Source organism: Perca fluviatilis, chromosome 23 (assembly GCF_010015445.1).
Source record: "Perca fluviatilis chromosome 23, GENO_Pfluv_1.0, whole genome shotgun sequence".
In the NCBI taxonomy this organism is placed as follows: domain Eukaryota; kingdom Metazoa; phylum Chordata; class Actinopteri; order Perciformes; family Percidae; genus Perca; species Perca fluviatilis.
The window spans coordinates 12,292,080-12,316,124 of NC_053134.1; the positions used below are offsets into that span (position 1 = coordinate 12,292,080).

The 24,045-nt window shown below is 40.4% G+C and overlaps 2 protein-coding genes across 5 annotated transcripts in view; both read left to right on the forward strand.

Annotated features, from left to right (window-relative positions):
* atp2b1a (ATPase plasma membrane Ca2+ transporting 1a) overlaps positions 1 to 12,296 on the forward strand; it is a 44,307-nt gene extending 32,011 nt beyond the window's left edge. For 2 of the 4 annotated variants that reach the window (XM_039792479.1, XM_039792482.1), the window contains exons 13-22: positions 1 to 55; positions 143 to 230; positions 317 to 423; positions 623 to 814; positions 2,518 to 2,731; positions 2,837 to 3,048; positions 3,204 to 3,311; positions 5,521 to 5,709; positions 6,328 to 6,417; positions 9,062 to 12,296. The exon at positions 1 to 55 is cut by the window's left edge and continues 125 nt beyond it. In XM_039792479.1, the coding sequence (XP_039648413.1) occupies positions 1 to 55; positions 143 to 230; positions 317 to 423; positions 623 to 814; positions 2,518 to 2,731; positions 2,837 to 3,048; positions 3,204 to 3,311; positions 5,521 to 5,709; positions 6,328 to 6,417; positions 9,062 to 9,439 (1,633 nt within the window). In that variant the 3' untranslated portion in view covers positions 9,440 to 12,296. Of the gene's footprint in view, positions 56 to 142; positions 231 to 316; positions 424 to 622; positions 815 to 2,517; positions 2,732 to 2,836; positions 3,049 to 3,203; positions 3,312 to 5,520; positions 5,710 to 6,327; positions 6,509 to 9,061 lie in introns of all 4 variants that reach the window. The other 2 variants (XM_039792484.1, XM_039792483.1) reach the window with 2 other exon arrangements.
* Positions 12,297 to 16,753: 4,457 nt separating this feature from the next.
* On the forward strand, positions 16,754 to 24,039 carry mest. Its single transcript, XM_039792486.1, has 12 exons — positions 16,754 to 16,980; positions 17,415 to 17,604; positions 18,391 to 18,470; positions 18,585 to 18,662; positions 18,804 to 18,940; positions 19,061 to 19,119; positions 19,377 to 19,417; positions 19,541 to 19,611; positions 19,700 to 19,801; positions 19,896 to 19,972; positions 21,124 to 21,187; positions 23,445 to 24,039. The coding sequence occupies exons 2-12, from the start codon at positions 17,451 to 17,453 to the stop codon at positions 23,560 to 23,562; spliced, it is 981 nt and encodes a 326-aa protein (XP_039648420.1). The 5' UTR covers positions 16,754 to 16,980; positions 17,415 to 17,450; the 3' UTR covers positions 23,563 to 24,039.
* Positions 24,040 to 24,045: the final 6 nt, after the last annotated feature.

Genomic DNA, 24,045 nt, shown 5'->3' on the forward strand with positions numbered 1-24,045 from the left:
CCTCTGCCTAGAAGGCAAAGAGTTTAACCGAAGGATACGCAATGAAAAAGGAGAGGTGGGCCTCAGCAAAATACTGTACCTCACAGTGACTGTTGAAAATGTACTGTTGGGATTCTATTAGGGTTTTGTCTCATGTTTCTAGATTGAACAAGAACGCATTGACAAGATCTGGCCCAAACTACGAGTACTGGCTCGCTCTTCCCCCACAGACAAACACACCCTAGTGAAAGGTAGTTCTGTTATTCTGGTGTGAGGAAAATATATGGAAAATGTTTTGTTGTTGATGTTTCATTTTGAACATGTTTTACTCTTCTAGGTATTATTGACAGCACAGTATTAGAAAAAAGACAAGTAGTAGCAGTGACAGGAGATGGTACCAATGATGGTCCTGCCCTGAAGAAAGCTGATGTTGGCTTTGCCATGGTGAGTTTTCTCTGTTTACTATCTTTTGATTAGACTAGAGTTCTAGTCAAAAAGGATGCCTAAAAGATGCTAACTTGGCCACATCAGTTAATTAAATACAGTCATACTGGTGATGTAGAAACATAAGAATATTAAATGTGTTGTCCTCAGATGCAGGCAGATTCTCGATAATCTTCTTTTTTTTTTTTTTTGTCTCCAGGGCATTGCTGGCACAGATGTTGCCAAGGAGGCATCTGACATCATCCTGACAGACGACAATTTCTCCAGCATCGTCAAGGCCGTCATGTGGGGCCGCAACGTCTACGACAGCATCTCTAAGTTCCTCCAGTTTCAGCTAACTGTCAATGTGGTGGCTGTCATCGTAGCATTTACAGGAGCCTGCATCACACAGGTTAGCACCAACAGAGTCGGTTTTGCGTTGATTAAAAAAAAAAGAAATTAAAAAAAGGTCGGGGTCTGGTATAATTTGGGATATATAGAAACGTGCTGTGCACTTTCAAACTGGCTGTATTTTTGGTCTCTTATAGGCCTTTTCATTGAATTTCCTTATGCATTCAGGGTTTTTCCCTGGCTCAGAATGGGCCTTTGGGAGGATGCGTATTAGATGGGGGTCTGGGGGTCCAACCCCAGGAGATTTTGAGCGTCAAAGACTTCATTTCCTGCATTCTGATACATTTTTAGGCACCAAGTTATGGTGAAAACGTCTTTATTTATGTCGAGGAAAAGACAAAATTCTGGTGGCAGGTAACAATTCAAAATATAATGGAATATAATACAGTAAGTACCACACCCCAAAGTCCAGTTTAATTAATAACTTACTAATTGACGGTAACTTTTTCCCCAAGTAGCACTTTTCTTTATTTTCTTTTTTTTGCTTGTAAGTTGAAAAATGTAGGAGTGACTTACATGAACTGCTATTAGCCTACTGTCGTAGCTCATTTGTACAATAATACAACGTTATGAATTGTATGGTTTTCGAATTTGAAAAACACTCAGTTGATAAATAAATTATTAGTTGAATATGCAGTAGTGTAACTGACCACCACGGTCCGGTATGCATGTGAACTGCGGATTGATTGTAGTTTAACTGCCGCTCTTACATTAACGGGGTGCAGCTGAAACCGCCTCTGCAGCTTTTCAGGGAGTCAGGTCAGTGCCGGGAAAGCGGGCGCAACTGTGGTTTTCCTGCATACTCCCGTATGGTTCGCATCAGGTGTTCAAACCAACTGTACGAAAACACAGAACTGGACAAATTTTTTAACCGGTTTATGAAAACGCCTCAATTTAATACTGATGCCATCAGACGGCAGCGCAGCCCGCCGCGGACAGACAGCAGTCGGAGCTCGTCCGTCAGCAGCAGCTTCTCGCTGCGCCGCTGGACCCCTGGACCCCTGGACCCCTGGGTCAGCGTGGTCACAGTGAGAGTCCTGTATGATCCCATTAACGCGAGCTTCACAGAGGAGCGTTCAGGTCTAGTCAAAACAGAAAATCAGACGTTTTAGAGCTCGTGATTTTCCTTTTGGCGCTGGCTATAAACCTATTTGGGGGGCGCCAAAACTTTCTCTATACAGGAAAAACCCAGGCATCAGAAATAATAAGCACCTGTGAAATTCCTAAATGACTTTTTGAATTCAGTCTTTTGCTGTCAACATGAGCTGTGCTCCACAGCCTAATGCAGTGATTTCAATAAAACATTGCAGATCTATATTAAATATTTAATGAATGTATCAGACCTATTTGTGTTTAATTCAATTAACATCCTGTCCTGCCACCATAACTTTTAATTGCTATACCATTTGCATGTGTACAGAAACCAAATGGTTAAGGGCATACTTTTCTTTTTCCCCACCTGCAATTTGGTTCCTGTTAGTTATAATGAAATAAATGACATATCTCTAATAGATGCTCGGAATTTCCGCGGTGTTTGAGGAATAGAAAAATAACCCACCTATCACTGTCACACATACTGTAAAATATCACTCTTTCCCCCTCCTCTCAACCTAATTTTCTCTCTCTCTCTCTCTCTCTCTCTCTCTCTCTCTCTCTCTCTCTCTCTCTCTCTCTCTCTCTCTCTCTCTCTCTCTCTGCCTCCAGGACTCTCCACTGAAAGCAGTACAGATGTTATGGGTCAACCTCATCATGGACACCTTTGCTTCACTAGCCTTGGCCACAGAGCCCCCTACAGAAGCCCTGCTGCTAAGGAAGCCATATGGCCGCAACAAGCCTCTCATCTCCCGCACCATGATGAAGAACATCCTGGGTCAGGGAGTGTTCCAGTTAATCACCATCTTTACTCTGCTCTTTGCTGGTAAGAAGCTGCTCTAGGTCATGTACACAGAGCCAGGGGACTTATTGTTTCCTGGATAAATGTATCCATTTATTTTAACACATTCTCTCCTGACTGTTCCTGTAGGAGAGAAGTTCTTTGACATTGACAGCGGCAGGAATGCACCTCTCCACGCCCCGCCTTCTGAACACTACACCATTGTCTTCAATACTTTTGTACTGATGCAGCTTTTTAACGAGATCAACGCCCGCAAGATCCATGGTGAAAGGAATGTCTTTGAAGGCATCTTCAACAACCTTATCTTCTGTAGTATTGTCTTTGGTACCTTCATTATCCAGGTAAAGTAGACTGGAGACTTCTGTGACTAACTTTTCTTTGGTTTTTGTGAATGTGCTTGGTGACTCGTGTTGGATAAAAAGACTCAGTCCCACGAGAATGTTAAATCTCAATGTTTGCTCTCTAATTAATTCCACCTCTCTTCCTGCCCCTCTAGTTCGTCATAGTGCAGTTCGGTGGGAAGCCGTTCAGCTGCGTGGCTCTGACCATCGACCAGTGGCTATGGTGCACTTTCTTAGGCTTTGGCTCTCTACTATGGGGACAGGTATGATGTGACTATACAGCTGAGCTTCACCTTCAGTTGGCCCATAGGACAAAGCTATGGTATGACACCGCCCCCCTGTGTTGGAGTTGGGGTACTGGTTGTCTAATGGTGGCAAAGCGGTATAATAGTACAGTATCTTCTATTGCTGTGAAGGGATGGGTAAATTCCCAAAGTCAACATGAATATTAAATCAGTTTTGAACAGATTATATTGTGTAGTTATATTGCATAGTACATAGCTTCAGTCCAGCTCATCTGAGTTTTTCACAACGTCAAGGACCTTTTACATTGATGAAATCTTTATTTTTTCCTGTCAACAAAACTAATATATACATTTTGCATCTATGTATTTATATTTTGAACAATTTAAAAAGAAATGTATTTCAACTTTTAGATTTGAGTTATGTGGAGTTATATTATTTGAGGTTTTTTGCCTTATTGTGGTTATAAAATAATTGTCTGTTTGTAATTTCTGACAGTGAGAGATTGAGGGTTGAGATTGCTCACCACTGTTGAGTCAGAGTCATAATGAATGTTTGATGTAATTCTAGTTTGCTCTGACTGCCCACACTCATCCTGCAGAGCAGTGCACATAATGTGTCATTATCTTCTCTCGTCAATTCATCAAGAATGGTGTCGCCAACGTTTTTTTGACAAGACCGAAATAAGCAGGGCTGTGCTGAGTGCATATAAATTCAAAGAGCTGACAGTTGTAGGACTGAAAGGTGGCTGTGATGTAGAAGGACCAAGATTATTGGTTCCAAACCAGATGAGGGTCCTCCTGCCTTTGCCATTAATCAAGGTGCTGCTCTCCAAGTTGTTGCTGCCCTCTGTTTTTAAATAGGATGTATTTTCTATAGGTTATTAATAGGGTTGGGTACCAAAACGCGGTGCCAATAGGGCACTGGTTCCGACGTAAACGGTAGAAATGATACCGAATAAGAACGAAAATTTCGGTGCCTCATTTCGGTGCCTGACTTTTTTTTTTTTTTTTCAGAAGCATCGCACAATGGTTAAAATGTTGACAGCTTACGTTAAGCGGTGTAAAGGGTGACTGTATTTCCCTGTAGAGGATTCCAACACCGGGACGTAACCGTCCGCAGCTTCCGTTGTTGGAAAAACGACACAGACGGTGCGTTTACTTGAAACTCGCCAGCCTTGTGGTGCATTCAAAGTAAAATACACTTTTCCCATCTGGTGCTGTAATTACATTATTAATCAATCATTTAATTTTGACCATATGGCCTTAGCAATAAACAAGCTGTTCTTTAATGTCGCAAACTGTCGTTTTGTGTTCCTTTTTTATATTTTATATTATATACATTATAAATATATATGTATATTTCGGTTCAGGCACCGGCACCATTTTAAAAGTATCGTTTTAGCACCGGTATCGGAAAAAACCCAAACGATACCCATCCCTAGTTATTAATAAAGTCTAACTGAACTTTACTATATGCATTAAGCAAGTTAGCAAATTAAGGTCAGCTATTGTGAGTTCAACATTGTTTTACTCTGTTATACACTTAATTGCTGGGGTGAGTTTGAAATATGTAGGACTGCAACTAACAATTATTTTCGTTATCAATGAAACTGCCAATTATTTTCTCGATTAATAGAATAATTGTTTTGTCTATAAAATGTCAGAAAATTTAAAAAGAAGAAAGAAATCCCATCGTAGGCCAGGGTGGCAACTTTATATTGCTTTAAATATCTCATCATTTCTCCATAACCCAAAATATATTCAGTTTACAATTACACATTTCGTCATTTCTCATTTGAGAAGCTGAAATCAGAGAATGTTTTGTATTTTTGCTTGAAAAATGACTGAAATAGTTGACTATTCATTTCAGCTCTAATTTCATTTATCATTGTTGTAACACGATGAAATACTTGGTTAGGATGACTTACAACATCATCATTATCAGCTTTTAGTAACTCCGTTCCAAAAGTGTGGTTATCTATTAAGTCCGTAACTTCACTGTTGGATAGGCTTGGAGGCTCTGAGCAAACCGAATGACGTCAAACTAACAGTCTCACATCGAGCTTTTGCAGGGCAGCTAATTTTCAGGGTCACTGGCTGCTTAATGTCCGTAATGTACCCAGAAACGTGGCTCGTTCTGCCATTAATGAAATGTCACTTTGCCATGCAGAGGAGTGTGACATTTTCACAAGTCCGTGCTGCTCATGTAAATCCTGATGTCTTCCAGGTAATCTCTTCAATACCCACCAGCCGCTTAAAATTCTTAAAAACGGCAGGCCACGGCACCCAGAAAGAGGAGATCCCAGACGAGGAGCTGGACGAGCTTAGCGACAATGATGAGATTGACCACGCTGAGCGGGAGCTTCGCCGAGGCCAGATCCTCTGGTTCCGAGGCCTCAATCGCATCCAGACTCAGGTAACAATCCACAGACCTTCCCGCGCACCACCGAGCACGGCACCCAACACCAAGGGAATCAAAAGCCATAAACCCTTTAACTCTCTATTGCTCTTCCAGTTTAAAATCTATGTTTTGTTCTTTCTCTCGGCATTCCTAAAGAGTGGCTCGTGCCCTAAACACAAAAGCCTTTCCTCTATTTTTCCTCTTCTGCTGCTGAACTAAAGCAGGTTCCTATGCCTACTTCTGACTCGGTCTGAATCTATCTGCTAAAACGAGACTAGTTTGAAGGTACTGATGAGAAGCAAGTGAATTGAGTTGGATGGTAAGCACAATAGAACAGCGGAATGTTCAAAGAGCATTGGCATGGCTATAGCTGGAAGTATGGAAGGAAAAAAGTGTGAAAGTGAGGTCAGAGCTTCCTCCGATCAGTGCCTTTAAACCCAACATCCCCTTTTCTCTCTCTCTTTTAACTATAATGCCTAAATCCAATTTCCAAGTGTTGTTTTTTTTTTTTTTTTTTTTCTATGGTTACTGGTGCCTTTTCTTTATTTTTGTCTCTCTTTTCTCTTTCTTCTGGCTGTATTGTGTTTTATTTCCTCTGGGCTTTCTCCTGTCACGCTGTCTGATTCTTTCCAGATGGATGTAGTGAGTGCGTTCCAGAGTGGAACTTCCTTTCAGGGGGCTCTAAGGCGGCAGGCCTCCAACTCCAGCCAACAACAGCACGATGTAACCAATGTTTCTAGCCCTACACATGTAGCCTTTTCTGCTACTACCACTACTGCCACTGCCGCCAACACCGCTTCTGCCACTGTGGGGTGTGAGTGCGTGTTCTCCTCTAGTGCATGAGACTTTTTTTTTTCTCTCTTCTGTTCTTCTAACATCTTCTTCTCACTTAACGTTGACACTTGTACTGTCTCATTTCTCTCCTAATGCCCCCCCCACCCTCTTACCCTGTTTTCTACTTCTTCAAAAAACTACACCAAAAATACCACATCTTCCATATTGCTTCGATAACACTGCTGTATATATATGTACCCTGTAACCAGGTCGCTTCTAGTGTCGAGGTGTTTTCTCTGTGTCATCATGTTTTTCTGTTTTGCTTCTGCTTCAGTCTCAGAAATATAAAGGTTTTACTGATATTTCGGGGGGGGGGGATGATGTGTATCTACTCTTTGACAAAAATATAATTCTGCATTGACCGTCACCAGGTTTGTCTGCAGCTGCCTCCGTCTGCTCTGTGCCCCTGTAGCACCCATGGGTCTGTGTCGCAGCTCTCTAGTCCCTAGGCGGGTAAATGTTTTGAGTATATGCCCATGATCACGGCCTAAAACAATAGAGACCAACCATGACATGTAGACATTGTATCCGAGTGTCAGTGGGTGTCTTGTCAGTCAGTGAAATAATGACCTTTTCTTCTCCAGCTGTGGCCGTTTCTGGGAGTTTGTTGCAAAAAAAGAGGGTGTGTGTGAAGAGAGGGGGAGGCAAGGGAGAGCGATAGCACCCTATAGTTGATGAGCAGCTGCAGTTGATCTGAGCGTTTGTTGGTGTGTTTGGATGCAAGACTGTGCATAGTTTTGACAGCCTTCGTGCCAGTCGTCCAATCAGCGTAGAAGATCACTGGGTCGAGAGCGGACACAGATCATTTGAGGATGGTATTTCCTCCTGACTGTGCCCTTACAAGAACTGTGTGGCTGGCTGTTGACTCTTTTTGTCTTTCAGATCTTCCCAGGCAGACCATCTGACCAGCCGTGGATTTTAAATGTCTAACAGATGTCACGAAAAGAGCTTAATGGAATAAATGACTGTGCTCTTGAATGTAAACATATGGGACTTTCCCAGACCAATTTACAGTAGATCCCATGTTGTCCCCCCCCCACCCCCCCCCCGGCATGCTGAAAAATGATGCAATGCTACAGTAATGTTTAGGTCTGTTCTCTCAGGTGGGACCTGACGGGTGCTTCCCTTCTAAACTCTTAACGTTTCCTTTCAGGTTGCTCTTCAAAAGAGTTGGACCGTTTCTTGAAATCTTTTTGTGAATACTTGTTTGTTGGCAGAATATGTCCACCTGGCAATGTGTTGCCTAAAACGAATGAATACCACTGACTCCCCACATATTCTTCTTTAGATTCTGTGAAATGTGTCATGGGCTATACTCAAAGGTTTACTACCATTGAACACAAGGTAGCGCCGCGCTCTGCATGGGTTCAAAGTCTCTGGTCTCGTTTGTGAGTTTTTTCTCTTTGTGCTGTTTGACATGTACACCAGCTTGTAGACATGCTTGGCTGCCGCAGCTTTTTTGTTTTTACTCCACAAACATAAGCTGTAACTGACCACCTCTTTCTTTCTTTCTTTCTTTCTTTCTTTCTTTCTTTCTTTCTTTCTTTCTTTCTTTCTTTCTTTCTTTCTTTCTTTCTCTCTATTCCTCTGCCTTTTTCTGTCTGTCTCTCCTCACTCTTTCCTAAGCATGTCCAACAAAAGAAAACTGTCCAGCCTCTGTCCCTTTTTCTCTGGTAGAACAGCATTCCTCTTGTCTCTTGGTTTCCTTTTGCATTTTGATTAATCAAACACGGGCCTCTACCAAGTGTTTTGTGAAATACTACTACTGTACTCACAAAAACATTAATTGAATTGGGTTCGACACTGGTTTGTACCCTTCCAAAGACATGAATTTTAAGAGTAGTTTTTTTCTACGAGCACAGAGTCAAGTATAAGGTCTGTCTCCACTGGATGCAACTCAAGTTTTTCATTTCTGTGAAACACTTTTGTTTTAATCAACACAGCGATCTGATCTGGCTCTGTACAGGCTCGCAGTCCAGTCTATCACACACTACTGCAACCTGAAGCCTTTTCACGGCTCAAGTCTAGCTCATGCTTTTACTTATAGGCATTGGCACGAGGGTTTCTCCATCAGATTTAAATTCAGCGACATGTCCACATTTTGATTGTACTGTATATTGGGGACTCTAGAATAAATATACAGGCAGGACAGAGGGTTACTTAGAGAAACAGGAAGTGACACACAGACAGAAGTGAAGGTGGAATGAATTGAACTGCTCGTGTTTACACTTTTCGGCCAAACTAGTATGAACTTTTAGGGGCTTTCGGGGCCAACATAGTCAACTCTAGACAACTTACAGTTAGCTAGTATTACAAGTTGTGAATTTGCGACTCAACATAACTGCACACCTGCACGAGAGTTTCCCCCTCACTGAATTTGTTGCCCCTTAAACTCTCCTATTATTGACCAAATAAAAGCTGCGCCCTCAGTTTTTATCTGTGTTGTTATCCAGGTGTTAAAATTCAAAACGCACATGTATCATTACTGGATGGGACTAAATGCCTGCTCCCTGTCCCTTCTCCCTCCCTCCAGATCCGGGTGGTGAATGCATTCCGCAGCTCCATCTCCCTCTATGAGGGGCTGGAGAAGCCTGAGTCGCGATCATCAATCCACAACTTTATGACCCACCCTGAATTTCGGATTGAGGACTCTGAGCCCCATATTCCCCTCATAGATGACACTGACGCAGAGGACGACGCCCCCACCAAGCGCAACTCTGCAAGCCCCCGCAACACCACGCCCACGCCACCCTCGCCCACCACCGTTGCCCCCACCACGCCGGTCTCTCCCTCCCCAAACCAGAACAATAACGCTGTGGAAAGCAGTAACCACCTCCTCCCAGAGGGCCCCAAATCAGGAACCCTCTCGGCCCCAGGGAGCCCCCTACACAGCCTGGAGACCTCCCTTTGATCTGACCCCGCGCCACGCGTCACCACCACTTCTCTACCCGCCACCAAGGAGCTCAACTCAGACAAAACGAAGGAACACTTGCAGAAGAGAGAGGAAGGGCTAAGAGGAGAGCGGAGTCTTATGTGAGCTTGGCTTTGGCTGGACTAAAAGAACAGCAAACATTCAGAGGAATGTACGGCTTGGTGTGGATGCTTTGGTCTTCTTTTATTTTAGGTTCTTATTAATACCCCGCTGCAACACAAGGACTGTCTTCACCCCTCCCTCCTTGGTAACTTTTGTTTTTTCTCTGTAAACAAGGGGTGATTATAAACTCAGATTGAAAGTGACCTGTTTTTATTATTCTATTATTGTTATTATTATTATTATTATTATTATTATTATTATTATTTTCATTGAGATGGGGAGGTCCTCCTCCTGGCTTGAAGATCGTCTGTAAGAATTATGAACGAACCTTTAGCTTCTCTTTTATCTGAATGGTGTTGTATATTTATCTCTTTGGCCCTTGCTCATTCAAAACTTATTTCTGCTCCATTGGCTGTTAATATTTTGAGTTATTTATGTTTTTGGAAAAAGCAGGTCTGTTTACAAAGTTTGTAGATACTTTTTTTCTGTTTGTAGGCAAAAGAGCTTCCTGATGTATGATGCAGAAAACTGGGACAGAATAAAAAAATGAATGAGAGGATTATTTCAGATACTGCTGTATTTTCAGGAAAAAAGGGCGTTTCTATTGAAACTTAACTATTTTTGCCTGCAAGTTTTGTTATATATTTGTAGATAAATGTAGAATCTTCTAGCCAAACCGATAAACACTAAGGCTTGTATAGAAAAAGGTCCTCCGGGCGAGGTGTTTTCACAGGAGACGGGACGGGAAAGACAATTAGGGCCTCTGTCCAATAACTGCTATAAATATTTACTTCTTCCATTTCTTCGATAGATTTCATGTGCACAAATCCTTCTGGAGTTCTGGATTCTCTTTTCATTCATTATGTTGTGTTCAAGGATTTCCACATGTTGAAAGGTTCACTCGTTAAAGGGAGTTGAGAAAAAATCTGGGCCTGTATTTAGCAAGCATCTCAGACTAACACCTAGAATTATGCTGAAACAAAGTCTTACCTCGAAGTTGGACATGAGGTCCTTATGAAGCCTCCTACAGTGGCTTTCAGCAGGAAGTAGTAGTTCTCTTTTTAGATTGTTGTGGTTTTACACCACTGCCGTACTGTAAAATGGAAAATGTCTTCTTGTAGTAGTTATTAGTTGCGTTCAAAAGAGGCCGATCCAGATTATTTGATGCAGGAAAAACGTGTGCGTATATGACTAATTTATGCATGTTAAGGCTACAAAATTTGTTTTTGCCAAAGCTCATAAAACACTAAAAAGACTTAAAGTTCAGTTGTTGTTGTTTTTTTTTATGACCACTTGAGTTCAAAGTAACGCTGTATTCAGCCAGCGCGCCTATTTATTTTTCAATAAGAAGTTCATATAAATGTGCCTTGGCTACAATAACAATTTAGACAATTCTTTGTACCATCATTGGCCATCTGCAGGTGACTCCTCAGAGATGAACACGGTTACTCCTCTAGCTAAACGTAGGACCTCAATCTGATCATTCTGGGCCAGTTGTGACTGATTCTCTCTCTGGATGCTTGATAAATATGGACCCTGGTCAACTTTTTTTTTTATAATTAGTGTGTTTAATTTATTTTTTTCTCAGCAAAACCTTAGCCCCCTACCAATGTACAATATTGACATTTGTTTACTCAGGCATAGAAAAAGTATTTCATTTAATTAAAAAAAAGGAATCTATAAAGAACCTTTAAACTTCAGATTTTGTGTATTTAGATAGTGAAACATTGTATTAGTTAAAAAAAAAAAAAAGCAAGTGAATTATTTTCATATTTCATTCAATCTTTTAAGCTCATGCCTTAGGAAAAACTTAATTTTACTCCGGCAAGTTCTGTTTTGTTGACATTTCTAAAAAATGTTCATCAACCCTGTCCATAAGACTCCTTTCACCATGGATAAATGTTGCCACATTTGATTTGTTTGTAAAATATTTTTGACACCTGGTGTACTGGAAACGCTATAGAATTGGACATGTGCATTTTTCAAGAATAAAGACTAGGCATACACTGGTATCTATCTGCACAGGGTACTTTTATTTCATAGCGTTCCTTGGGGGAAAATAATTTTGATACAAAGCATAATAAAAAGTGTACCTTTGTATTTTTATGAAAATACTGATGATACCTTTCATCGTACTAAACCAATTTTGGATGATTTGACACCAATCACGTTATATGGGGAGGGTTTTGGCCACTAAAATGTGTGTTGTTCTGGAATATTCATCTCAGGGTGCAATTGGTGTAAAAGAGAGAACATGCCTCTTTTAGTTTGTATATTACCACACTTAATGAAATGTTTGGGTCGGTGCTTGTCAACCACACAGGATGACTCGGGCAGCAGGCTGTAGATTCTTCTTGCAGCCTTCTGGCCATCTTCACCTGAAGGGCTGTGGACAGGGGAAGGAAGTGGAGATGTTAAATCGCACCGTTCTCTGAGGAAATACTTTGTTTTACAGATGACAAAATAGCAGCTAGGATTGCATACAAAGTGAGAAATTGAAAAGGCAGAATCCATGTAAGGAGTTTGTTCTGTAGCTTCTTCCTGTAATGGGAATGAATGTTTTTCCATCTGTTTTATGGATTATTATTTTTTTATCTTTTAACATTTGGAAATAAAAGTTCTTCATGTCTGTTTATCTTGAGCATTTTAAATGGATATCGTGGTTGGATTTACATTTGAAACTTGTCGAGTAATGTGTATGGTTTTTAAAAATAAAAAAATGTATTTAGCCTAACTGCAGGGCTATGTTTTTCATTTACCATGCAGTACTTATGGAATGTTATGCATTAAAATGTGGTCAATGCTGCAGGCAAGCAAACGTGTTGCAGAAAATCTCGGACTTGAGTGATTGAGGGTGATTTTTACACAAGAAAGCTGCTTTTCTGCATAATTGCCAAATAACCATTGGATTCTAGCTAATGAATAGAGGAGCCAAATCACAAAATGAATACAGTGTAAACTCACATTCTCTGAATAACCTACATAAGCAAATATATCTAATAGCTCTAGCATTACCTTTTAATTCTATTTTTTTAAGATTATTTTTTGGGGGCTTTTTCCCCCTTTTATTTCAGAGTGAGTGACAGTGGATAGACAGGAAAGGTGAGAGAGAGATGGGGGATGACACGCAGCAAAGGGCCACAGGTCAGATTTGAACTGGGGCCGCTGCAAAGGTCTCAGCCTACATAGGGTGCACGCACTTACTGGGTGAGCTAGAGGTCGCCCTGTGTTACCTTTTAATTCTAAATTATGATGTGACAGCTTTTTGACAGGAATTGATTGATAGTATTATAACCTCTTTGGCTGCACCCACGACTAGACTTCCCTCGCAGATTTTCAAATGACTTTTACCTGACTGCTGATGAATTCTCAAATTGACCATTATACCCCTATAATGGAAATATGTAGGCTACAACTATATTTAAACCGTGCTCAAATATATTGACATTTAGATGGAATTACTAACGTCAAATTATGTCCAAAAGGGCGCCTGGGTAGCTCACGAGGTAGAGCAGGAGCCCATTTATAGTTCACTCCTTGCCGCAGGTTTGACTCCTCCCTGCGGCCCTTTGCTGCATGTCATTCCCCCTCTCTCCCCCCTCTCATGTCTTCAGCTGTCCTAAATAAATTAAGGCCTAAAAAATGTCCGTTAAACAATCTTAAATAAAAACAAATTATGTCCAACAAACATCTACCCAGATGGGGGCAAAGAGGTTAACCTTTTGATGGAGGTTTGTATATAGGCCTATATTAATATAGTTGCATAGATGTCCAGCCCAAAATACAGGCTTCCAAGACAACTCACAGAGGTGTGAGACAAATTATAGGAAAACAATATTCTGTATGCCATTATACTTGATATACATGTACATCAAATAAACGGATCTCGTATTGTATGTGTGTATTATTCAGTCTAGTTTGCCTAATTTACCAAAATTTATAAATAAAACTAACTTGCCAATCAGTCAAACTTCTCATTTAAAATAGTTCAGGGCATAGAATGTAAGTTTGGAGTCTATGACTGGAGTAGGAATAAACAATAAAAAATCTATCTGGAAATAATGGGTGATCTAACTAACATCTGTGTGTGTGTGTGTGTGTGTGTGTGTGTGTGTGTGTGTGTGTGTGTGTGTGTGTGTGTGTGTGTGTGTGTGTGTGTGTGTGTGTGTGTGTGTGTGTGTGTGTGTGTGTTTGTACACAAATACTGTGTAAATGCGTTAACTGGGGGCCTGAGAGGTAGAAGGAATAACTCGACACTGTGGAGGTTGGCAGTGAGTATTGCACAGAGGACGGTACCTCAGACAATACGCCCTGAGACATTGTGAAGAAGTGCAGCACAGCTGTGGTGGAAGCTGTATTCAGATTAGTTAAGTCAAAGTACTAATACCACATTGTGAAAATACTTCACTACAAGACTAAAGTCCTGCATTCAAAACCTTACTTAAGTAAAAGTATGTAAGTATTATCAGCAATATTTACTTGAAGTATAAAAAGTAAAAGGACTCACTCTGCAGAAAAATGGTCCCTGTCAGTGTTTTACTATTGTATATATATATATATATATATATATATATATATATATATATATATATATATATATATATATATATATATGATGTCTTTGGATAAAATTACTGCTGCATTAGACTCACATTGCCAAGTCTCCACAGTGCTGTGTCAGCACTGGAGAATGCTGCCGCATTAATGTGTATGTTGCATTTTACTGCTGTAGATGTTTGAGTTTGTGCTAATGTTAACTTATTTATATAGTGTTGGGTAGTTCAATCTTAGAATCAGAATCAGAATACTTTCACTGTCACATTCAAGGTAAAATAAGAGTAAGAACAGAGCAAGTCAAAAAGTGTATAAAGTAACATAGCTAAGAAATAAATAAAAATGTTAAGTAGAAGTAAAGTGAGATTAGGTTAAAATAAAGATTAGGTAAAAAAATTGTTTGAAATGGATTGTATACATTTTATTGTAGTGCAGTGTCAACATAAATACAGTACGAATATAACTAAGTACTGTGTGAATATAAGTAGCAGCAGTGAATAGATAACACCTTTGCACATGTAGCTGATAAATTACTGCACATAGTAATTATTGTACATAATTGTGGAGATATTTGCTGTGAGACCAGTTCTGGCAGCGTGTAAGACACAGAGGGAGGAGTTATAAAGTTTGATGGCCACAGGAAGGAACGACCTCCTGTGGCGCTCTGTGGTGCATTGTGGGTGTCTGAGTTTGGCTTCTTCTTCCGTGTGTCATAAATAATGTCATTGTATAGTATGCCATACAATTTTTTATTTAAATGTCATAGTATAGGCAGTGTCATAAAAACGTCATAATAGTCTATAGTGCGTCATAAAATGTCATAGTAGCCTATAGTATGTCATAAAAAATTTCAAAAAAGGCAATTTCATTACAAGGTCATAAAAAATGGCATAGTATAGAATGTTATTAAAAAAAAGTCAAAAAAAATATTTTATAAAAAATGTCTTAGAAGTTGGAAACAGTTTTACCTACAGTATATATGGCAGCCTTTTATTCAAAGTAATTGGATCCTACATGAACACACCATTTTCTGCCAACGTTTTGGTTATTTGGTTATTTCCTAGTCTGGCTATAAAAAAAAAAACAATCCTGGCTATCACCAGACCAACTCAATCTTTTAAGATTGAACATAGCTGCAGGGCGAAATCAGATCGGGATGGGTTTACCCCATAGACTGTAACAGTCTATGGTTTACCCAGTCTAGTTATTTCCCTATTTGTTTTAGAAAAATGGTCATGTGGCTATGTAGCCTACTTCCATGCATAATAAGAATTTTGCAATCAGGATTACATCGAACTGTGAGAACATTAATTGTTTGAGCCAGCGCTTTCACCACACTTACAGCAAGTGGCAGTGTTGTAGCCTAATACTCGAGACAGGTCTTGGTGTCAAGACCACTTTTCGAAGGTCTCGGTCTCATCTCGGAATCGAACACATTTGTACTCGGTCATGTCTCGGTCTCGGATGAAGAAGACTATGAAAAACGCATACGAAAATTTCGGACAGTGTGCAAGGACCATGACCACGTAGCCTACGTTCCCCGCCTGCTTAACACGCACTCCCAAAGTGAATGTAGCTAGGTGACAGGAGAAGAAGCTCTGGCTGTCTGGGAGATGTCTGCCAAATCGTCATATGTATTACATTTTATGTATTATATGTTTTAAAGAATTATTTGCAAAACAGCATCTAAAAGAAAACACACAGCAGTGTAAATTCTGCAATTTAGCTAGCTAGCCAACGCTAACCGACACTGCTGCGGGACCACCTACATTTTTTAAATCTGCACTTAGCTAGCTATCAAGGAAGCATAAAGAAAGGTAAGCTAGGTGTAGCTAGCTAAGTGATGTTAGCGAAGCTATAGCTAGCTGAGTTTTTTATTTTTATTTTTATTTTTTTTTATTTATATAGCTAGCTGAGTTATCAATCTGCCTCTGTACCAAAACTCGTCAGAAATCTCTTCGCCCCTCACCCAGGTGATTTAGCGAATCTTAGCTAGTTACTGTATGTGTCAGTTGTTTGGTCTGGTCTTGGTCTTGTCTCGGTCTCGATACACTCTGGTCTTGGTAATGACTTGGTCTCTGTTAACGTGGTCTTGACTACTACTGGCAAGAGGGTGGTGGTGGGATCGAATCCGCCGGCGCCGACTCTGATGTGCCGTAGGTGTCTGGAGGTGAGGAGCGTGACCGGTTGTCTGTCTAGTGTGTCAGCCCAGCCTGCGACCTGTCCAGGGTGTACACCGTCTCTCGCCCAATGCCAGCCCCCCCGCGACCCTGTAATCCTGGATAAAGCGGTTAGAGAGACGGGCCTAATTGATGGGGATTGTTACTTAATCCATGAATAGTTTATTATGTTATACAGAAAAGTTAGTTTCCAGGGGCTTTACAATTACATAAATAATTGTGTGATCAAAATTGTTGCCAATTCATTTTCTGATGATCTGTTAATTGAATAATCGATTTATAATGTCAGCTCGAGTCTAGACATATATATAAGAATCTCAACATTATGTGTAGCCTAGTTGCCACATCCACACCAGCAGAGGGAAGTATACTTCTCCTCGGGCCTCAGCATGTAGCCCTTTAAACAAAGATTGTGTATTGAGATGAGTCACTCGTGTTGGTTTCTTAACGGGTGAAACCAGAGACTGCATAGGTGAAACCCATATAACTAAACGTTTGGGGAACCCGGAAGTATCAACAGAGTGAGACGTCTGCGCTTTTTCTCCTTACTACAAACCGTCGTTCCTTTCCGCTCTGCAGGAATTCCTTCTGCAGTATGGACTCTAAACACAGGAAGAAGGTCTGCTACTACTACTAACGACCATAGACAGTATATAGAAGATAACGACAGATCGCAACATTTCTGTGAGTACTGCAGTCTGCCGTGTCAGTCTCATAAAACACACATCAATTGTTGTAGAAAATGCATGTGTTGTACACTCAGTGTAGTGTAGGATTAGAGCTGTGTTTGGCTCTCATGGGTTGGATGTTATTGAAGGTTCCCGTTAAATCGCTCATTTGATAACTTAATAATAATAATAAATTGAATTTGTATAGCGCTTTTCATGGACTCAAAGTCGTTGTATCCATATTTGATTGACTGTTATCTCAGTCAGCGGGGTTTCTTAGCTGTTTCTTGACAGAGAACCCCACACAGATGCACATGATTATGATACTGTATATTGCTACAATGTAGGTGGGGAGGCAGAGATGAACTCGACCCTGCCTCTGGTGATCTCGCCTGTAGGAAGTTCCATTCACTTTAACCAATCTTTCACTTCATTGTTGTATTCCTTTAGAGGCAGGAATGAGACTCCCCTACCGCTGAGCTCAAGATGAGAGAGTGGTGGGTTCATGTGGGTTTGATCTGCATCCCGCTGGTGGCCGTCTACCTGCACATCCCGCCCCCTCAGCTGTCCCCTGCCCTGCAAAAGTGGCATAGTGCCGGGGAGGTGTTCCATTTCAGAGGCAGGGAGATCTTCTACAGAGGCAAGAGAGAGACTCAATGCACAGTGGTATTGTTAAATACCCCCATGGGTTGTCAAGAGTGTTGTAATGGTATCCAACTGTGACTATGGCTGACAGTAGTTATTGTTTTCATTATCCTTTCAATTTATGATGAATCGTTTTAACTTAATAAATAATATATATATATATATATATATATATATATATATATACATATATGTAAAGTGTCGAATACTTGTCAATTAATTGCCACTTAAAGGTGCTCTAAGCGATGTTGGGAGACTTATTCTTTACGTTCAGTATTTTCAAACAACGACTTCCTTCTATCTCTCCTTCGTGTTAGGCTACCCCAAACTCTTCGTGTTCAGCGAACCCCCCCCCAAATTTTGTGGTTTGTGAAGAACTTTTGTTTGTTTTTGTGTCCAGTTGATTTGTTTTGTTCATTTAGCCTAGGCGGTCTACACAGACCGTTTTTGTTTTTTACGGCAGCTTGCGGATAGTGAGGAGAGTTTTGGTGTATGTGACAAAAAATGTTGTAGCCTAAAAAAACACGTGACATCGCTTAGAGTACCTTTTAAGTAGTTGATTAATTGGCGAGTCATCTTAGCTTCAAATGTGCCTTTTTAGAGACATAAATCACACATAATTGTTTTTTTTCTGTCACCGCACATCATCACACATCATCATTAATGCCAGCAGTCGCATATATACTTGGAATAAAACACGTCACTGTGCCTTCTTTGTGTTGTAAACATATTGGCCTCTGTGTGTATACTTACATGCATTTCTCTTTTCTCCTTAAACCAGATTCCTATGGGGCTTTGGGAAGCTCCGATGTCGTCATTCTGCTCCATGGCTTCCCCACCTCCAGCTTCGACTGGAACAAGGTACCCACTGCACACGCTCCGTAGCTAATCAACACACCTAAACACCATTGGAAAAATGTAGGGCCTTTATGTGAACAAGCCAGAACCAAATGTTGTGTGTATTTTTCCATACAGATCTGGGAGCCACTCACTCAGCGCTTCCATCGAGTCATTGCACTGGACTTCCTGGGCTTTGGTTTCAGCGACAAGCCAGTGAGTAAAATCTTGTGTCAGTTTAAATGTCTTTTATTTTATAGATTAATTTAGTAAAATCATGTTTCTGAGATTTCCTGCTTGGTGCTCTGTTACTTCACTTAACCATTACTCATTTTCTCCTGTGCCTGACCGTCCCAGCGACCCCACAGGTACTCCATCTTCGAGCAGGCCAGTGTGGTGGAGGCCCTGGTGGCTCACTTGGGTCTGAGCAACCAGCGAGTGAATCTGGTGTCCCATGACTATGGAGACACTGTGGCCCTGGAGCTGCTCTTCAGGTATGTGCATGTGCCAGTGTATTTATGTAAATTGTCAAAAACAGAGTACAGTGATGAATTGCTGACTGCCCTTACCTCTCTGTTGTTATTTATTTTTGACTCATCATGCACCCAAACCAGGACTGACCAAAACCGCACAGGACACCTCATCATTAACAGCCTGTGTCTTTCTAATGGAGGTACAGTGCAGTCTGTTGTCTTTGGTCATGTTGTAGATCTTCAGCACCAATCTGTAATCAGTGAGGCAGGAAAAAAAATGCATCTTTCATAACAAGACCTCCATTTGATCATTATTCTGATCTGGTTTGATCATAACTATTAAAGTCATTCATTAAGCATAACTCCCACAACATTTGAAATGAGGATTTTCTGCTTTTATATCATTGTAAATTCATCACAAAGTCACGGTCAGTGCTGACTCTTTTATTTCCAACAGGATTATTCCCAGAAACACATTACCCACGTTTGCTGCAGAAGGTGAGTCACCTTTGTATTCTTCATCCTACTCTTCAGCTCATGTGGAATCATGTAATGAAGACTTTAAAAAGCTGTTTGGCTGTCAAAGTTCTCACTGAGACATTGCTGTTTTGCCTCCAAAAGCTTCTGAAGGACTCTAGTTTTCTGGCTCCAGTTCTGACCCGTCTCACCAACTATATGATCTTCCAAAAAGGGTAAGAGTTTTGTTCCAAATTAGGAAGATTGAACTAAATGTTTGTACCAGTATGCTGTTGCAAAAATATGCTTTTCGTTGACTGGTAGGATTGGAGACGTGTTCGGCCCGTACACGCAGCCCACAGACGCTGAGTTCTGGGACATGTGGACGGGTTTACGCTACAACGACGGCAACTTAGTGATGGACAGGTGTGTGTGTGTGTGTGTGCGCACGTGTTTGCTTTGTGTTCAAATGGGCTTAATTATCTATGTTCACACATTTTGTCTTGTCCTTCTCTTGCAGTATTCTGCAGTACATCAACCAGAGATTAAAACACAGGGAGCGATGGGTGGGTGTGCTCACTTCCACCTTCGTCCCACGTGAGTTCACAGTTGCATCATGTTGATGAATCAGAGTGTGGAAGCTCTTTTGTGTAGGCCAAACACTTCCCCTAAGGTGTATTTAACCAGCTGCCTCGGCCGGAGAGCCGCTAACGCTAAGCTGCTTAGCCTGCGAGGAGAAGCTTCGTAGTCCATCTGTGATCCCGAGCTCAGGAGGAGGGAGTAGGGGGTAGGGATGTGTAGGGATGTGTAGGGATGTGTAGGGATGTGTAGGGATGTGTGTGTGTGTGTGTGTGTGTGCGCTACTGACACAGACCTCATGTGGAATGCAGCTGAAAGGCATTAGGGCCCATTCAGACCAAAATAAGCAATCCGGCGATTTGCTGCAGGCTTATGCGGCAGTGTGGGAGCGTCACTAAAACAGCCCATTTGTGTGACGTTTAACCCCCAATGTAGCACAAGTACACTTTATATTTCACAGTTAGTGTTTTCCGTCAGATCGTTTATTGATCTTGACGTTTCAGCTTCATGTCACGGATAAAGAGAGAAAGAAAAGAGACGAGTGAGACAGATCGTCTGTGCTTTGTTGTTTGGCAAACATTTAGCTGTTACACAAACTCCTGGGCAGTTCAGTGCTTGTGTTGCATGTTTTAAAACTTTCTCGTGGCAGCGATAGAAGCAGTAAAGTTTCCTGTTTCCTGTACGGGACCCTCACACCGCCTCAAAACCATCTGACAAGTCTGATTGCCGGTTACATGATTGGCCGTTTCTCCAAAAGTTGATTCATTCTCAACTTTTAGCCGCAGCACGCTGCATTTTTTTGCACGTTCCCCCCTGCAGCAAATCAAAATGAATGGAAAGACCTGCCTTTTTGCCGCAACGGCCACTGCAGGCTGTGTGAATGCCCACTCAGCCATGGTTTCTGAGCTGGTGCTTCAGAATCATCGTATCAGTGATCAGTATTAAGGTGGTTAAGGAAATAATGTGGCACCCTGCAAGATATAAGTGCTTAAATCAAAAACCGGTCGGTTCACCAGTTACATAGATAAAAAAAACTCTAGACCTCATATCCACAACTTCTATTTTACTCTTATTCTCCAATTTGAAACCAAGCCACCCTCCATTTCTCAGTGTTCCATGATCCATCTTTTCCTCTATATGACTCTCTCTTATCCCTCCTTGTCTTTCAGTGCACATGATCTACGGACCCCTGGACCCAGTCAACCCTCATCCTCAATTCATCCGTCTTTACCAGTGAGTGCCCCCGCCTCTGATACTTAAACCTTGTTCAGATTAGCCTTAGTACGCTCCTCTCCTGCCGGCAGATCTTTGTTCAGCTCATTTGCTGGATGTGAATTTGGAAGAATTGCAGGGAAAAGTGCAGTTTTACAGATAATCTGAACTCTTTTCTTATTTTCTGCTGTTTTCTGTGATTTGAGCAGAACAACATGAATTAGTCTCCACAAAGCATGTTCTTTGAAATGTGGACATCAGTTTAAAATAATGTATGCTGCAATTACAAATAATTATTCTGTATTTTTGTAATTATTTCAGATTTAAAACTTTTTTTTTGTTGTTGCTTGTCCTGCTGCCTCACTGTTAAATAGATGTTAAGACCATAAGTCAGTGTGAGGGAGGTGTTGGTGTAGTGGTAAATGAAAGGGTTAGTTGTCAGTAGGCTAGTGGTTCTAGTCCTGCTCAAGGCTGAGCTGAAATTTAAAAAGAAAAGGTCATTTTTTGCTTAAAAAAAAAAAAAAAAAAAGGTCTTCATTTTCCTTGGTCACTTGCTCTTCACACCTTGCTTTGCTCCCGTTCACTTCCTTTCTGTCTCTCTTTTGGTCACACTTTGCCTACTTTTGGGAATCTCATTCGTTTAGCAGGTGTACTCAACTCATTTTGCACCATCTTTCGGTTTTTTTACTTATGGGAATCTCGTTCATGGCTTTCTCGCGCAACTGACCTAGCTCCCTTTCCACAATCTTTCGGGTATTTTATGTGTTGGAATCTCGTTCGCTTCCTCAGAGCCTCAGTTCAGTCTTGAACTCGCAACCTTGTCCTTCAGAGGCCCTCGCCTCTCCACTGCACCATCTTTCTGACGCAGAAGATATGGGGTTAGTTCCACTTTGATTGTGCACTAGTACATTCACGAGACAAACTGAAAAAATAGGTTTTGGGCAGGACTTGAACCAACAACCCATGGCACAACACATCGCTGACATTTCCCCTACGCCACAGTGATGGTAATACAACATGTTGAGTTTGTTCACATGAATGCAGCAGTAGGTGTTCAAGAGGACATATTTAAAAGAAAATGCCATAGCTGGATTCAAACCAGGAACCTTTGAAACCATGTGTCACTGACACTTCACTACACCACGGTAGAGATGCTCATAGTGCTTCAGTTTGTTGTTATGAATGCAGCAGTAAACATTCAAGAGGACAAACTGAAAAAATAGTCCACAGCCAGATTCAAACCAAAAACCTTTACAATTGTGTACCAATAACATTGCTGCTACACCACCATCAAAGTACTGTAACCAGAGCCCATTTTTGTCCCAAAAAATAATCACTAGTCAGAAATGTTGAATATTTGGTTTAAATTGGGTTTTCTACTTATTGTTTGAGTGAAAATAATGCCACATTACACAACTGTGTGCCAAAGAAAGTTTTTCTCCAGTTTATAAAAAATTAAAAAAAGAGTTCATAATTGGATTTAAACCAACAACCTTTGCAATCATGCATCAATAACTCTACCTCTACACCACCATCAGATGACTGAGGAGTAGTCGTCTTTGTCTCCAAGTATAATCACTAGTCAGAAATGTTGAATATTTGGTTTTTTTTTTTGTTTTTTTATTTGTTAATAGAAAAAAAAAAAAAAAAAAAAAAAGAAGAGAGAAGGTAAAAAAAAAAAAAAAAAAAAAAAAAAAAAAAAGAAAAAAGGAAAAAAAAAAAAAAAAACCATTTTAATAATAAACAAAAAAAAATTTTTTAAAAACAACAACAAAAAAAAAAGAGCCAAATTAATTTTTTTTCCAAACAATAATCACTAGTTATTTTTTTTATTTATTTTTTTTTTTTTTTTTTTTAATTTTTTTTTTTTTTTCTTTTTTTTTTTTTTTTTTTTTTTTTTTTTTTTTTTTTTTTTTTTTTTTTTTTTTTTTTTTTTTTTTATCCGTCAATGTTGAACATTTGGTTTAAATTGGGGTTTCTCCTTATTGTTTGAGTGAAAATAACAATACATCACATTAGTTTGTGTCAAAGAAAGTTTTCCTTCAGTTTATATCCACCACAAGAAAATGATGGTATCTGCATTGATTGTTATTTTGGGGCATTTTAGTAGCGATGACAGAAAATAAGAAGTTGACATTTAACAAAGTTTGACAGCTGAGTTTGAAACCATGTCCTCATAGTTCAAAATCAGCACTTTAAACCACAAAGCCATCAGTGTTTACGTGCTCTCAGTCGCTAATCATCTAATGCTTCTCAAAAATGTATCTTGTTCTTGCAGGCAGCTGGTCCAGAGGTCGACGGTCACCATTTTGGACGAACACATCAGTCACTATCCTCAGCTGGAAGATCCCACTGGCTTCCTCAACGCATATTTCAATTTTATTCACTCTTTCTGAAGGGATACCAAATGCAACACCCCGTGTTCATTAATTATTTTCAGACCCTTAACAAGCTGTTTGGTACGTTAGCAACACTTATTCAAGGTGATAAACAGCCACATGAGGTGCAAAGACTTCCCCTGATGAACGTAACCAGGAGTAATGAGATTTATACACGAGTGACGGGATAATTTACCAGCACCAAACCCTAAAGTGTCAATTACTACCCTGGAAGACATCTAATATGAGCTAGAAACATTATTTATTCTACTTAATGCACAGAATCACTAATCTGGTAGTTTATGGACCTTCTTTCAACATGAAAGTTAAAGTTATAGGTTGTGCAATTACTGACTTACTGATTACTGACATCGTTTTGAGTCCTGCAATCAGCTGCATTCTAAATGAATTTTGATGATTTTCTACATTTCTCTTGATGTCAATGAAAAACCTAACTGTCAACTTTTCGTCAAATAAAACTAGTTTTGTATAAAACAAGTG

Bases quoted from the DNA above. Each gene is read 5' to 3' on its own strand.
- mest (XM_039792486.1), top strand. From the start codon at position 17,451: ATGAGAGAGTGGTGGGTTCATGTGGGTTTGATCTGCATCCCGCTGGTG. The intron at 17,605-18,390 runs GCAAGAGAGAGA...TCCTTAAACCAG, and splicing joins CAGGGAGATCTTCTACAGAG to ATTCCTATGGGGCTTTGGGA. The intron at 19,612-19,699 runs GTAAGAGTTTTG...GTTGACTGGTAG, and splicing joins TATATGATCTTCCAAAAAGG to GATTGGAGACGTGTTCGGCC.